We start from the raw sequence: 17,203 nt of genomic DNA, 5'->3' as shown, positions 1-17,203 counted from the left end.
TTTCAGATTTTTTATATGCAGTCTACAGAAAATATAAAATTACGATTTTATAGATCAAAATTTACTATCGTAATTTTAATTTTTAATATTTTTTTCTTCATAATAAACAACTCACACAGCACTCAGGTACCTACTTATATATGCACAAATAATGTGGCTTGCACATTGCACATGGTCAGGTCGAAGGTTAGTAATTCAATGCCTCACCATAGCTTGTTTCATACAACTCGACAAAAAGTATCCAATACAGATTAAAACATTGTATACAAACTGTAATGTTTAAATGACGTTTTACCACGATAATTTAAATTTATCGATTCTCAATCTACAGATGCTGAAAAGTAAATATGTATTATTAACGCCATGACGTTTTTTTATTGTAATCGTTATCCAAATCCGATGATTATTCTTATAAAAGAATTGCGCTGACATCAACAAGTATTAATTTAGTGACCTAATTGGTTATGGTTTATTAATTGTTTCAAATTTATGCGAGTACCTTCTCACTTTTCTACATGCCTGAGACACCTAATATAATATTCTCATATATACCACATGTGATTTTTCCCATGACATGGAAATTCGTCCAAATGAATTTTAAGTGAATTTAATTTAATTTTAAATTTTCATTTTCATTTTGAATTGCATTTTTTTTACCCAAAGATGGAATAATTAAATTATATAAAATTGAATATCACAGATTGGTCGGGCCCGAATTTTAAGTTCAAATAGATCTAAATTACAAACTGTCAGTTCCATTTCGAGGTTCATACCGTTTGACTAACCAACTCTCCTAGTTATTTTTATATAATCTTACTTCGTCCTCTTATTTGGCCTTTAATTTAAGAAGTTTGACAATTTTAATCATTGTAAATCTTGAATATCAGGGAAATGAGATGAAATGAATGGAAACAAAGTTTTTTCGAAGATTTTGATCTAATGATTCATTAAATATATCTAGTAAAGGAAAAACGGTAATACTTTTTTGTACAGTTTAAACACTTTGTTGTGATATCTGTCATAAAATATAGATTTGTGTTTTTTTTGCCATAGATAATAATAATTTTACTTACGCTTGTTACTTAAGTATAGTACTGTTTATGTAATAAGGGAGATTGTATGTAGACTCGGTACTCAACCTTGTAAGTTCGGCTTCAAACCATCACCTGTAAGGCGCAATAACAATCTAAGTTTAATAGCTCCTACGTGCGAATGCCTTCGTGTCAAAACCGTCTTAAGTATTGGCATTTAATACTACATAATAATATCCATACATGGTATTATAATTTTGTATAAACTAAACTTTGTTAATCTAACTTTAAGTCGTAGATTTTAAATAATAAAATATTTTTAATTTTTTTACCCAATGGTTTTCGTTTATAGGCCGTTGCAGCAAAAATATACAAGGTTATTTCGGTCGTAAACAACGTTGACAAAACGTTGTCATTCTCGCATGTTATGTAGGTACAATTCAAAGGAAACTTATAAAAGAATGTTGCAGGGAAAATAAACAATAAATATTTACAATTTTTACAATCTTCGGAATAAAATCAGTAAAATACAAGTAAGGTACACGAGTACACTTTTAAAGTGGCTAAAAAACTTTTTCATTGAATATCTCTGTGATTTGAACAAAGGATAATTTTAAATAGTTTAAAATTAGTCCCACACATGAAAACATATTTATTCATGATATTAATAAATTTACATTTTTTTAATTAAATCTTTACATAACTACATCAAACTTTTTAATTCGATGATTATTTGTTGAAGTTTGTTTATTTATTTGTATATTTTGAATACGAATAGTAATAAATCTTCGATGTACCTACCTGTTTATATTAGTTAAGATATTATGTGTGTTTTCTATATGAAACATAAATATTCGGTGACACAGCAGGCTAGTGAAATGAAGTCATTGAAAAATTCTGTCTAACGACCCGTTAAAGATAGGATTGACAAATTGACTCTTCGGACAAAATGAATGTGCTAGAATTTCAGAATCTTGTTATCTCGGCCCAAGTGTTACAGGAATGTAAATCTGGAAAACGTTAACTGAAATATAAATTATCGTCGACACTTTTTCAAACCTCTCTTATTAGACACCAATACTTACATACTATGTACCTATTTGTGTCTATAAAAATGTGTCTTAGATTTATGAATACATTTTTAATTTGGGGTTTTAAGACTATTTTTTAATCTACGACAACCTCAATAGTATACGAAATTAAAGATCAATACAGTGAGTCAATTCTTGAAGAAATGTCGATTCCCAATGGTCAAACTAATAAAAAGTTTTTAGTTATAACATTAAAATTTCCATATTATTTTTTGATATCTCATCAAAGATGAAGAAGAATATGGAAGTCTGGGCATTTACGGGGCTTACGACCGTCATAGGCTGGTTTAAGTGATCACTTTACACACGTGTAACATTCACCAATTCTACCCATTATTGACAACCACACTACTCAAATTCTTGGAAGTTCTATATATATGAACCAATTTAGAAACCTTGTTCATGAATCACTAGAACTTCACTAGAGACATCTATTGGTGAGATGTAAAGAAGCTTTTTATAAAGCAGAAACTCTTATATTAGTATGTGGGATCCGAATCCTGGATTATAATCACATACATGAGAAACGCCAGATTAAAATGTTAAATGATTAAAATTTCCATTTAAGATTCCAGTTACTGTGGATGAAAATCCACAGTAACGGATTTCATTGTCATTATTATGAATGGTGTCATCATCGACATTACCAGATTATGTCAAAACAAATACTAAGGGAGTATATATCGGTAGTGTAATGGCAAAGGGGTATATCTGTCAAATTTTTCATTTTCTAAGTTTGTTCCACAAAATGTCTACAAAAGTGTATTCCATAATTTGGCAAAAGGATATAGCAGTAGTTGCAATACTTATTTAGTTTTATTAAGATATGTACGTAAAAAAATATATAAAACAAATGAGTTATTTAATTTCACAAGTTTGTTTTTGCTCTCCTGTAAAATTTGGTCTGAGACAGACATACCCCTTTGCCTTTACAATACCAATATTATGGACTAAGTTCATTATGATTCCTGAAAAAAAGGTATCTATTACACTTCTTATTACTCTAAGTAAAAATAGAGTTTCTCTTAGAGATACCTCATCGCAATTCGTAATAAGTAATAAGATAAGTATCATCAGATGTCTGATGGTTTCTGCAGCTCGCAATCAGATGGTGCAATTTACTGCACATTTAGATTACTGACAGTTAAGCTCAGTATGCCCCTACTCAGAACCGCATTACAAAATAATGAACACTCATAATTGCATTTTGCATCCGAAATTGCATCCTTGTTTGAATTCTGCAGTTTATTATAGTACTCACATGTTGAGATATCGCTCACTCCTTTCAAGAACGTCATAAATCATAAATCGTCAATTTTCAGTTTTGCATGTTTTCGGATTGCCCAGAAAATGTAATATATCCCAGCAAAAGGGGCATATTTTTAACTTAATCCGCTACAGGGCAGAAAGTGTTGTTTTTGCATTTTGAAGAAATGGTATTGTTTAATTATTTTTTTAAATATTTGAAATATTTTTCAAATGGAGAAATAACCTGCAGGTTATACCTAAAAGATCTGTTGCACAGTAAAAGGTTCAATAAGTGCTCTGATATTTATTTTTAATACATTGTGTTATATTTTTAAACTTTAAAAACGTTCTCCTGAAAAATCAGGTTTTTTGATTTATGACGTTCTTGAAAGGAGTGAGCGATATGTAATCTCTCATAACGAGCATAATTCGTTTTAGAATTTTACTCGTTAAGCGAAACATTTTTATTTCGACTGGCGCAGAAGTCCCGGTTCACAAGTGAATATATTGAAAAGGGGGCTTGCCCTTTCTCTGTTACTCGTTATGTGAAATGTTGCTCGTTAAGGAAGCAACTTTTTCACATTTTTTTTCTCGTTAAGCGAATTACTCGTTATGAAAAGTTGCACTGTACTTATCAAGGTAAAATAAAGAAATATAATCCATCTTAAAGTAAACAGTGTGTGATTTCTCTAATATTTTTGTCTGTCTTCACAGTGTGGTGGTTAGCACGCTAGGCTACCATGCTGTAAGTCCCGGGTTCGATTTCGAAGAGTGTCAAAATAAATATCAATGATTTTTAAGAGTAATATTTATTTAATATAATCCTGGATTGGTACCTGAAGCACAAGGCTGATCACCTTGCCTTCGTGTAAATAACGTTTAAGATAACACTGCTTCTATACGATGCAGTGCCCTATGCACCATTGGGTAAGAAAAACGAATTTCTCTAAAATTAAGTATACAGAAATAATAACTTTTTTCTGAAACGTTCGGGTGGTTCAAGATAAATGTTTGAATTTGAAAATTAATCATACTGTGAATAATTTTGTCCGAAAGGTGGTGCTTATGGGTGCCCCAGAAGTGAGTTCCGCTCTTCCCACCCCCGGGCCGAGTCCGCTGCTGGCCGGGGGTGGTTCGAATACAACCTTCATTTATTAAATACACATATTTTTCAGTAACCCACCCAAGCTATCCATATTTTCATCAAATCCATATTGTTGAAACAATTTGGACACCATAGGACATTTTAAAGTATTTGAAATGCTTGATCTTCCCAAGTATTATTATCTTCACTATTTTTATATAACATTCCATCTAGGACGATTTCGTCTGTCAAAGATCAATTTTGGAAACTTTTGTTTGGATTTTATTTATTTACTAAACGCATTTACGTTCAATTGAAAAAAACATCGATAATGACGACAAAATAATTAAATTTATCCCCTCTAAAAACGCATCGTGTCGTTCCTATAAGAGATATTGCAAGCATAAAGATGATTTATTATTATCTTTTTAAAGACATTGCGTTTATTTTAATGGATGCCATTAATTCGAATTTACTTTTACTCGTGATTAATACTCGGATATTAATATAAAATAAATGTTTAATTTGATTCCATAGACAATGTATAAAGCAAAGACCAACCTGTTTCGAACCGCTTTTTTTAATCTATAAAAAGCATCAATATGACGCATATTTTCCAAGTAGATTGTAAGGTGTATTACGTCAAATATCGTAGACTTATTTAAACAACAATGACACTTATGGTAAACTGCTTTTAGATTCAATATCCGTTCCACGCACGACATTCTCATAAGACTATTATATAAAAAAGATTGAAATCTTGAAAAATTGTTAATTTAATGTACGAATAATTCGTGCATACGTGTCTTATTATGTAGTAAAGTGAAATATTTGAAATTAGTGGCTTGTGACACTAGTTCGTAAGGGTGATATTGGTACGGGAGAAAGAGCAAATGTCGTCTTTAACGACATCGTGTTTTACGCCCTTTTTCTGTTGTAGTTTCGAGTTGAGACAACGTGATCGCGCATCCAAATGTGTTATATGAAATGTGGATGCCAAAAGATTGTGGAGGGAGATAAAACAATACGAAAGGAAAGGAGTGCGAGGGGGAAAGAATGAAGATCGTGATACGTTCTCGGAATCTGGTTGCCTTTATATTCAGTGCAGGAGAAAAATTTACGTTGAAAAGAAAAACAACAAAAAAGATTGACCTAATAATAGAATATTCCAGTTAAATCATTTCTACCTCTTTATACGTTTTAAATATACACATAATAAAAAAAATATTTTCAGAAACTCATGTGCGTACGAGCTATTGCAGGTTGCACAATTTTTTTTTATTATCATATTTATGTGTTTTATTTCAAAATTGGTAAAAAATGATAATTGAATATCACCCCTAAGATTAAAAAAAATAAAATTGTAGGTAACACGATGCATGACGCTTTACACATTAAAAAAATAATAAAGTCTCAAAATTTCCTTAAGGCCAAGTTCTTAAACCATCTTAAGCGTTCAAATTGAGAACGCGAACGGCAGCGCAAGGAGACAGACTTGTCTTCGCGCTTTTAAAAAAAAAAATAATATACAATGGAGTATGCAATTTTTTGGAATATTTCTTAACTTCTTACTTTTCAATAACTCTTATTTCGAAAACCCTATATTTATTTCGAGGAAAAACTTATTTCTTCAATGCAAAAACGGTATATTAAGCATAAATCCGCCTCAAGGTCCAATATACGATAAATTGCAACTTAATTTTCTTTAAACTTAGGTAATATTTAACGTAATCCATTTTTTTTATTAATACACCTTTTTGTATTGAAAAATAATTTTCTCTTCGAAATAAAAACATGAATTTGAAAAGAAATGAGTTATTGAAAGGTAAGGAGTGCAAGAAAAATTATAAAAATATTTTTTAAAGAAACATTTACATGAAAACTTAAATTCATATATATTTTCTAAAAATAGAAGTTGTGCTTGGAGACACGTGTGGCTCTTCGCGCAGCCGGTCGCTTACTGAATAGCATGTTTGCGAGTACCCCCTTAAGGCCAATCGCTACAATAGAAGAAAATTGTTTGTTTGTAAAATCATGGTTACGGATTCAATTTATTTATTTGTATTTTTACAACCGTAACAAGTTTCCTTCAGGGTTTACACACATGTCAGCAAGATTTATATTATAATAAAATTCCGCAAGTGTATGTTCGCATGATCACGAGTCCCTTGTTTCGTAACGACTTAGTCTCGCGAATGTCGCTCACCGGTTTCGCAACGCAGGTACATCGCAAGACTCGAAGTAGCCATTGTTTACATGTAAATAAGTACATGTCGTCATTTCAACGGTCGCATGACAACAGTAGCGCTCGATTTCTCCAACCTTCTCGAGCCTTATGGCTCCCTGATACTTCTTGCAATAAATCATACAAGTACCTGCATATGTATTAAATATGTTACCTGAAAATGTTATTTATTTTTATTGAAGTATTATGAAAGAAGACTGAATGCAGTCGAAATGCGTTCTCTCAGATGAATGTGTGTCAAAACGTTGTATCATAGATGTTCGAATGATGTAAGGAATGAATGCAAGACTGAGATACGCGTTATAGTTAAAATTAAGTAAGGTGTGTTGAGATAGTTTGGGCACGTGTTTCGAATAAGGGAAGAATGGATAGTAAAACAAATTTATGAGGCGATTGTGGTTGGTAATAGAAACAAAGGAAGACAGAGGAAAAAGTGGCATGATCAAATATTTCAAATACTTTTAAGTGAACGGTCAGAAGTGGGAATAATCAGCGTGTACGTATAAGGAGATGCATGACTGTGGAAGAGAAGAATAAAAGATTGTTCGCAAAGACAGAATGGTGTGGGGTTCTATTCTCTCAGCCTACCCCTGCTAGAAAGCGGCGTGACGTTTGGTTACTTAGTAAATTATTTAATGTGTTTGATAAATATAATTTAATGATTTTGTATCTACTAAAATGTAATATCGAAAACATAGTAGTATGAAGGTTTTGCTTGCAAGCATCAAATCTGTAAGTCGTATATTGTGTGTGTGTGTGTAATATTTTTTTAAAGGAATATCTCGTAAAGCCTCTACATTTAGAAGCTTGTCTGCAGGTAGGATAGTAAGGTATGGGAAGGTAAATGTGAAAAATTCATCACTAAAAAAATACCCAGAACAATTGAAAATCAATATTTCTTTAATTGATTTTGTACTTGGCGGGAGTCGAACCCGCGACTCCAGTTTCACAGTCGAACGTCTACCCAACTACGCCACGGCGCTTGCCACTTCAAGCATAATGTTACCGTGTTTTTTAACGCAGCATCAAATCGGAGAGCTTTATTAGGGTCATTTGACACTCATTATCATATTATCTGCTCACATTCCCACGTGGTCCAATCATCACCGTTTAGCCCTAATAGGCCACGTGCATCGGACGGAACCGGCACTGTGTTCCGTACACTTTCAATAAAGGTATCTGCCATATTCTATGCGGTGGCACAAAATTCTTAGATCATAGTATTTCACCAAACTTTTTTTAAAATGATTTAAAAAATTTAGTTGCATAATTTTGTATGATCTGTATTTCGAAATTCAAAATTAATAAGCCAGAAAAACATATATTAAACTGAATCGAAAAAAAAATATTTCTACGGCACCTTACTATGCACCGTTTTTTCACCCATTAAATATGCTATATATGGTACATATATAGCACTACCAGTCTGATGTTATCGGTTATTACGAAACCCGATCACTGGTCAAATAAAATATCTGTGTAAATAAACTATATAATTGTCATTTATTACATGAAATGCAGTTCCACCAAGAATGTCAGTACAAAACATAAAACGTATATATTTATAAGTTTTACAATCCTTGTTTATTTTAATAGGCACTATGAAAGGGATTCTCTTTTGCATACAAATATACACATTATTTCAAACAGACATACCTAGACACTCCAGTAAATTTTTTAATTGACTTTATAATTTAACTAAAATTAAGCGCCTCGATCATACAAAATTTAATAATTTTTCACTATGTATTTTACTTTAAATTTTACAAATCCTTTGCTGAATCAATAAATAATATTTTACTATCATCATTGGAATGTACCAGGAGTTATGAGGCATGTGGTACCTCAGGTGTGATTACGGATTTTCTATGTGCTTTTATACCATACCAGCTGTGTTATCCAGTACTAACCTAACCTGTCCGGCGAAATGATAGCAATTGCGGTTAAGTGTTTGGCATTATCGTGTTTTAGCGATCTTCAAAGTCGGGCCGGTATTAGAGGCGTGTGATGGTACCGATTATGCATTTACCAATATTTCCATGAGAAGCGATTCACTAACAGATTCGGATAAGGCGTCTGAGGGCTCGTACTCTCTTTAATCACCTAAATTGAGAGAAATTTGCTCAAATTGATTGAGAATGTAAGCGTTTCCGCCAATATCGTGTATATTGAGATTTTAATAACGTATTCATGTATGATGCATAAACACGTAATGCATTAAAAGTGCATGATGATCTGCGTTTTAAAACAGAGGTAATTGCAGAATATAAGTTAGTGACACTCACTAAAAAGCTTTTTAAACTGCTGTTAAAATGACTTATCGTTTTTCAATCACTGTGTTTAAATATAGGATATTTAAATATACGAGTACATACCTAAATTCCATGAAAGTTTCGTAAGAAAAAGTACCTACTAGCTTTGGTATTCTCCCCTTTCATTTATGTTCTTTAATCGCTAATACAAAACCCCTTTCGAATTGATTGATACGGTTTGGAAGATTTTTTTTTTAATTCAGCGACTTGACAAAATGACGTATTTTTTTTTAACCTCGTACGTAAATGTTGTTGATATTTCAATTAATCATTTTAAACAGCAAATAAGTCTGATTCTTAAAAATATTTTTTCATACTTATGTCTTAATTTTATAAATGAATTCAGCAATCACCTTGTGATAATATCTATCAAATTTCAACAACAAAAAAAACTTGGTAAATATTTCTTAAAATTTATCGTAAAATATATTTCGATGGATTAACCGGTTGAAATTGATGTTGAATATCACACGTGTCACAATAGATTTGATTTAAAAAGAAATAGTGGTATCTACCATGCAAAAATTGGATAAAATAATTTATTAAATTTGACCGATTTTGATGGTACATTTTTTGTGAATTTTTAGTTTTTGAGGGTTGAATTTTGCATGTATACCTTTCTAAGTATGTCGGATAATATTATAATATGCATTTAGTAATAATCGACTTAGCGTTGTATCCCTCCATACTAAATATAATACTGCAGAGATTGCAGAGAAACATGTCGGATTCCATAAATAATAAAACAGTAATCATGTATACCGATATTTATAATATGACCTGTTCTTGGCTCTAACAACAGGTTTGAGTAAAAGCTAAGAATCCCAGCGACCATAGGCATCTACAAACGGACTGCGAGAGGTATCTAGCGTCTATACATTACAATAAGAGATACACCTTGTTAAATAGATATTCCCACGGCTCTGCCATCCATTGTGAACATCCATCGCACAACAGCACGTGCTTCATTGAATTCCTATACTTTTTACATTGCCCAATCGATTCATTAGATTTTTTTCACGCGGCGTCCGAGTGAGATCTCCGGTGATGATTTATAACGAACAGACTACGATGTACTATTATTAGATGGCTGGTTGCTAGAGATATTTTAATTATTGCCCTCTCATTGTAGTCTTTACAATTTAAAACCATAAATGCCTCATAAAGAGCGTATTATAGTGATCATTCGGGAACATTATTACCACCATTAAGCGCTGCCTATTATTAAAAGATGTTTCCATAAATAAATACATTTTTAAGAACAGCATAGTACAATAACGTAGATTGATTTTTGAGGAAATAGACATACTCATATTAACTTGACTTTGTTGAATAATTAAAAGTTATATAAAAAAAATAAGATGTACGTGATTGTTTTACATATATTTTTTAAAAATCCTATGATTTAATATTTGAACAAACAACTAAAATAAACATTAAAATAATACAATTAAAAATACCATATACATGCACACACACACATATGTTTAAATTAAGTGTTATGTTTGCATAAGACATAGTTAAACTGTAATCCAATCAGATTTGATTTTGTAAAAATTAATGAGTTTAAAATAAACGCTTTTTTTCCTCTAAAACTTCAACTGATTTCATCTAAATTAATTTTAATTTAATTTTTTTTTCGTTGCCATAATTTCAAAATAATACAACAATAAAAAAGGATAAATTTATCATAATTCAAGCTTAAAATTATTATAATACGATACATATTTTAGACTGAATCTTTTTCATTTTAAATTTAAATTCATCTTTAAAAAGCGTGTAGATGACGAAAAGATCTATTAGAAATGAAAAGGAATGTCCGAGAATTGTAATGGAATCTGTAAATGTGTCCGAACGTTACTGGAATGAAATATTCACAGAAAACACGTAGCCGTAAACTTATTGAACGACCCTTCAGTTCCACTCCACTGGGTATTTAACGCCAATTCGGGAGGTCATTTGACATAGATATTATGAAGAAGCTTTCAAAGGATGGTCAAAAAAATTGGCTCAGTTTATTCTTTTTATCTAAGTTAAGAATTCCTCATATATTTTTTATATTATATATTTTTTGATAAATAATTAAAATAACAACTGGTATATGGTAGATAATTCAAACCCTTTTCCGCACCCCAATGGTGCATAGGGCACTGCATTATATAAACACAGTGTTATCTTGATCGTTAACACACAAAGGAAAGGTGATCAGCCCTCCGCTTCAGGTACCAATCCAGGGTAATACTGAATAAATATCAGAGTGAAAAAATCACTTAAATTTATATGACCCCCCCTGGGAATCGAACTCGGGACATCCAGAACGGTAGCCGAGCGTGCTGACCATTACACTACGGAGGCGGACTAAGTATTGTAGATAATATAGTATAATATGGTAGATAATAATGGTAGATAATATAGTATTCAGATTGTAATTCATATAAACTAGTGTAAAATAAAAATTACCATTTTAAAAAATTATAAAATAAAAGCCATATTTTCCTATGTTGCAATAATAATAATGAAAATTCATCAATTATAATTTTTATTTTACTTATTTTATTTGTTCGGGAATTGTACAGCTTAACATTAAAAAAAGTATATAATACACAATAGTTACATAAACAATAATAAACATTACATTACATTAACAAAAATAGTTACATTAATAAAAATAAAGCCAGTTAAACAATTCCTCATTTATGTTATAATAACAATTAAAAACGTTAAGAGATAAAAAAGGGTATGGTATAAAAAAAAAGATTTTGCAGGAAGGAGAAGGAAAGGAGAGGAAATATCTAAATATTCCGAAATATCAAAATATCATCCGAAATATTTAAAAGTGTGCGATGAGCTGCGTTTAAAAAAAGGTTATTTCAGAATATAAGCGATACTCACTAAAAAACTTCGAATTAAATAAATATCGCTATGGGTAGCCCTTATAAAAGCAAAAAATATTCAAGAATATAAGAGAATAATGAATATTTTATTTGAGTGAATTTTGATATTTTTTTTTGTTTTTCCCTAAATTTACTGACCATCCTTTACTTGTTATTCAGATGACAGATGAAGAGCGAATTGGAAACGTTTTAATTCATCGACACGATCTTTTTCCGGATGAACGGGCCAATAAGGTTCTTGGATGAGGAGGAATGCACCGTGGTATATACGTCATGGGGCATTCCGGCGTCGCTAATAAAGATGTCTCATTTCGAGCACCGTGCACAACTAATTCTTATTTAAAATCAGGGCGGTCGATCAATTAGATTTAAAAAAAAAAAATTATACCAGCAATAGTTTTTTTTCAGTAAAATGAGTTTTTATAATCAACTGTCAATGAAAACTAGAAAATTTTCGAAACTAGTCGTGTGAAATTAAATGAAACTCAATTAATGGTGTAATACAAGTGTTCAATTTTTTTATAATCAACATGTCATTCCATAAAGTTAATGCTCAATCAATGGAAAACATCAGTAATACATTTTTACGTTATAAATGCTTTTCGGTTTTAACTAAAAATATAGATGTGAAAATACGTAAAAATGCAAATTTTATATTTGTAAAAATGTGTGGAAATAAGACGTCAATAGAGTTTATACCATCAGAAATAATTATGACTGCTAACTTTGCCTGGCTGACAACTTTGATAGGTATGAGATTTGACCTATACAAATCATTCCAGTTATAACAATATGTGATGTTGTGAAACAATATAAAGTCCTCGAAAATACACAAAAAATAAGAATTATAGTATTAGGTTTAATTGAGCCTTATGTTTTTTCCTGCGGTTTCTTCATCTTTTTCTTCTTCAGCCTTCTGTTTTTCACTGCAGGATTTAGGCCTCTTCCATATCCTTCCATTTCTTACGGTCAGTTGCTGGTATGTCGTCAGACCATCTTGTTTTTAGGTCTTTCGACGCATTTTTATATTCTCCTAAAGTTTCAATCTGAAAAAATAGGGGTCCATCTTATGTAGTATTGTCTTACAGAATGTCCTGCGTATTGCCATTTCAGTTTTGTTACGCGATCCATGATATCCGATATTCTGGAAAGATTTGCTCCTAAAGTTTAATCATAATTAAATGCATGAAAAAAATATTGATATATTATGACCTCATATTTTTTAGTCTACCTTGGTAGTATAGTGGTTAACACGTTAAACTATTCATGCATAATACCAGGGGTCACTTACAACCAGGTCAGCAATGTTTTTAATTTATTTGAAATATTTAATACCTTATCAAAACCACCTAAAAAGCAAGATCGGAGTTGACTGCCAGTGCAACGTAACGTCAATCCGATATATGTACGATTTTACAACAACACAAGATAATAAAGGAGTACCTATCATTAGCTTGAGATTTATTTTTTGGATATTTTTCTTACAAATCCTTCTAGCACGAGAAGTACGTAAACATAAATCACAGATCTCCACATGTTCCAAGGGATTGAAAACTGATATATGAAACGTTAATGTTATGTTTAGATGTTCAAATTGATGCAGTGAGATAGTGTTGAACCCGGATATCACCTTTTTATCTGCAATGTCATGACCGCATGGCAATGTAAAACGTTTTATATGTCAAATAACATGTACATTTATGCATATTCATTTCATGAAGAACATATGTAAAGCAAGTCAAAGATTTTTCGTAGAACAAATATATGTGCACACATTTTGAAGTGATAAGAACTTTATTCTAATTGAACATGTTTTGCCTTTAATATTTTTTTACTTAACTATTATACAATAATTAGTTGATTTTTTTTTATTACAATATGTTATAGGTGTCTCAACCTGATATAAAACATCTATCTGTCTGAGCAAATAATCTGACGTACACATGTTTTTTTTTAAGAGGTCCCTTGTAGATTTTAAAGGTATCTTCACTTATTCATTGATTTGGCGATTAATTTGTAGAACTTCATTTTAATTTATGTATTAATTTTCAAATCATCACACAGATTTTTTGAGTCCACTAAGCTGTATTTTATTAATAAAAACAAATAAAAAAATTAAATTGTGACCATTGTTTCGGCTAGTTATGGCATTTTCAAACGAATGTGAAGATCAAAAATATATATTTCATATCAAGTGTCTTCCTTTTTATGAAATAAGATGGGAGTCTGAGCATTCAAGGGATTACGACCAGGTATTAAGCTGGCTTAAACTTTATGCACTCCTGTAACATTCAACATTCTGCTCATTATTGACCAAATATGATGTATATCATCTTTCATATAAAAAACTATTTGTGTTTATCAAGTTAAGCGACCTATAATATTGACATCTCATTCGTAGGATGCATAATCTAGTATCAGATATAGATAATAAATAATAAGTAAAAGTATTGTCGAATTCCAGTATGTATGAACGAGCAGATTTTTATTTTCGTAGTGCCTTTTCTATTTTCATGGTATTTGAACTACTATTTACATATTATTCGAGAAACTTTGTGAATTGACAAAAACCTTCCAAACATAATAGTTGTTCGTCGAAATTAACAAGTCAAACCATGGGTTAATAAATTTCCAATAAATAATACTAAAACCGATTGAGATAACTTAAGTACCATGTTAAGATTAAAATCTTTCTCAAACTAGTAAACTTAATAACGTCTCAGGTTGATTATTTTGTACTAAATTTATGTAAATTGTTGAGAATTGTAAAGGAATACATACAAATTGCTTTTCTCGACTGTTATTTATCACCTCAAAAGATGTATATAAAACTAGACTTTCTCCATAAAAAAAGAAAATTTTAACGCTTACGCATTTTTACAAATTAAGGTAAAAAATACTTTTTATTAAAATTAGCAAATATCCAGATGTACATGTTATAAAAGCTCATCATTGATTTTACTTTGGTTTATTTTTTTAAAATACATATTACAAAAGAAAACTGACCTTATTGGAATTCTGATATTTAAAATACATGGGACAATGTCCAAAATACTCAACTACAAAACCAGACAATTAATTACTTGTACGTAAATATGTATTATTATATAACTGTTTGTATTTCCTAAATATTTTTTATTAGAAGTGATGATGAAAATTTAATAAGTGCGATGCTATCGAATCAGACATTTTACCTATGATTAATATACTAAATTAACAAAGGCATTATGTAGTTTATCCAAGTTGGCAATTGGTGATATCACCTTTTTCATCTATTATAAAAATTGGTTTTACAAATACAATATCGCTATAATTATGATGTCATCATCACTGTTGTACATTTGAGATATATTATTTCAATATTTTTTTGATACAAGTGTATATATCAACTAAATAAAGCTCCAGGATTCAGACAACATACATTAAGAGTAAATCAGAGATATATTATATGTTTTTAACCGCCTGAAACGAATGCTTTTTGCACATATAATAAGTAACCTATTTTTTTCAAAATATAGATTTAGAAAAAAAAAAACAAATAAATAAATTGATTAATTAATCATAACTCCACACCACTCTGTCTTTGCAAACATTATTCGCCTCTTGAACATTCATGCATCTTCTCATACGTAACCGCCTATTATTTCGACTCCTGACCCGACCGTTTTCATGTATTTCATATACCTCATCATGCCAAGTTTTTCTCGCTCTTTCTCTTCTCCTTTTTCCAACTACATTCGCTTCATAAAATTGTTTTACTCACTCATTCGTTCCATGTATTCAATCTATCTCAATACGCTTTTCTTAATTTTATCGATAATGCATCTCAACTTTGCATTCTTTCCTTATTTCACCATTCAAACATCTATCGTATATCGTTTTGCCGCATATTCGTTATAACATGTATGATATCATATATTTCAAAAATTTATTTGCATAATTACTTTTTCCAGATTAAAGTGAGAAAACAATGCTTTGAAATATAATATTTTTACTGAACCCTTTGTATTTCCCATTATTTCATATTCAACTTTATCTCTTAATTTTTAAAACGTATGTAACTTAAGACAAGGTATGCATCAAGTGTACGTAGGTTTTAATTCATGATCTCTGATTAGATTCAGATAAAACAGTATACCCAAGTTGCTACAAAGTAGCTTCCCTGCATTTGTTAGTTACGTCTCATTTGCATAAATTATTAACTGTACAAATGTCTAGAATTCGGTTCCAAGGAACTGCATGAGAAATTCCAATTACTTATAACACACAGCTGCAACGGCTTTTGCGAAGCAAAGTTCATAGATAGTAGGGGTGTCGGAGTAAAAAAATTCGATGAGGCTTGAGACAATATCAATTGCTTCATTCTAGCAAAATTGACTTTTGCATTCCTTCTCTTGTTACTGACCACGTTTGACTTTCTATTTCGACTTACTAAGTTTTCTTTATCCAATTTATGCGCGTTGATGTCATTCAGTTAAACTAGAGATTTCAAAATAATTTTTGATTAATTTAAGTACGTTTTTATAACAACTAAAGCTGATTTTTTTATTAAAAAATACATACAAACGTCAAAAATGTTTTAAAATTAATAGGAAACTTATTTATGATAAAATAAAATGTTTTAAAGATACAAAGATCGTATTTATTACAAAATTTTAACATTTTTTTTCATTTGAATAGCTTTTTGCTTTATACATGGGGTGGAAAACTTATGACCTTAGTTACAGAATGTAATAAACGTGTAAAGAATGGACCATAGACATCAACAAATAGAGCCGCCAATAATTTAGCAATGTTACCAATATTAAAATATGTCCATCGTTTCTGTGACGTCATTCATTACCAACTTACGAAAACAACGTATTTACGTAGGCGAATTTTCCACAAGAAAATGATTAGTGAAAATGTTGACTATATCGGCTATTACAAACACAAAACGAGTCTAATACAATCCTTTATAGGTTGAGAATGTTAAATTAGATATTTCTCACGTCTGATAAATTTTGTATGACAAATTTCTGAATTTATTGTCGCACCAAATATTTGAAAAATAATATTGTAATTGGCGCCAAATCCAAAAATAAATTGTGGTATACGAATCAAACACTTAATGTCTCCAGATTTGTTGGCAATTCACGACCGGTATATTCTAGAAGGTTTTTCAGTAATTTTTCTGCGTAGCGTAATGCATAATGCATTTTTGATGCATCTAAATTAGATATTTCTCACGTCTGATAATGATCCATTCAATTTTGTATGACAAATTTCTGAATTTATTGTAGCACCAAATGTTTGAAA

The 17,203-nt window shown here is 30.7% G+C and overlaps 1 protein-coding gene across 2 annotated transcripts in view; it reads left to right on the top strand.

Moving 5' to 3' along the window:
* svp (COUP transcription factor 2) overlaps positions 1-17,203 on the top strand; it is a 130,878-nt gene that overhangs the window by 38,080 nt on the left and 75,595 nt on the right. Inside the window, exon 3 of one of the 2 annotated variants that reach the window (XM_088259636.1) lies at positions 4,427-4,450. The exons of the other annotated variant lie outside the window; for it this stretch is intronic. Coding sequence (XP_088115762.1) covers positions 4,427-4,450 — 24 coding nt within the window. The remainder of the gene's footprint in view (positions 1-4,426; positions 4,451-17,203) is intronic. 2 annotated transcript variants of the gene reach the window in all.

This window comes from Brachycentrus maculatus, unplaced genomic scaffold (genome assembly GCF_059751285.1).
Source record: "Brachycentrus maculatus isolate JH-2025_06_01 unplaced genomic scaffold, ASM5975128v1 h1tg000119l, whole genome shotgun sequence".
In the NCBI taxonomy this organism is placed as follows: Eukaryota; Metazoa; Arthropoda; class Insecta; order Trichoptera; family Brachycentridae; genus Brachycentrus; species Brachycentrus maculatus.
Note: the sequence above shows the minus strand (reverse complement) of the source record. Positions and strands in the feature narration are given on the sequence as shown.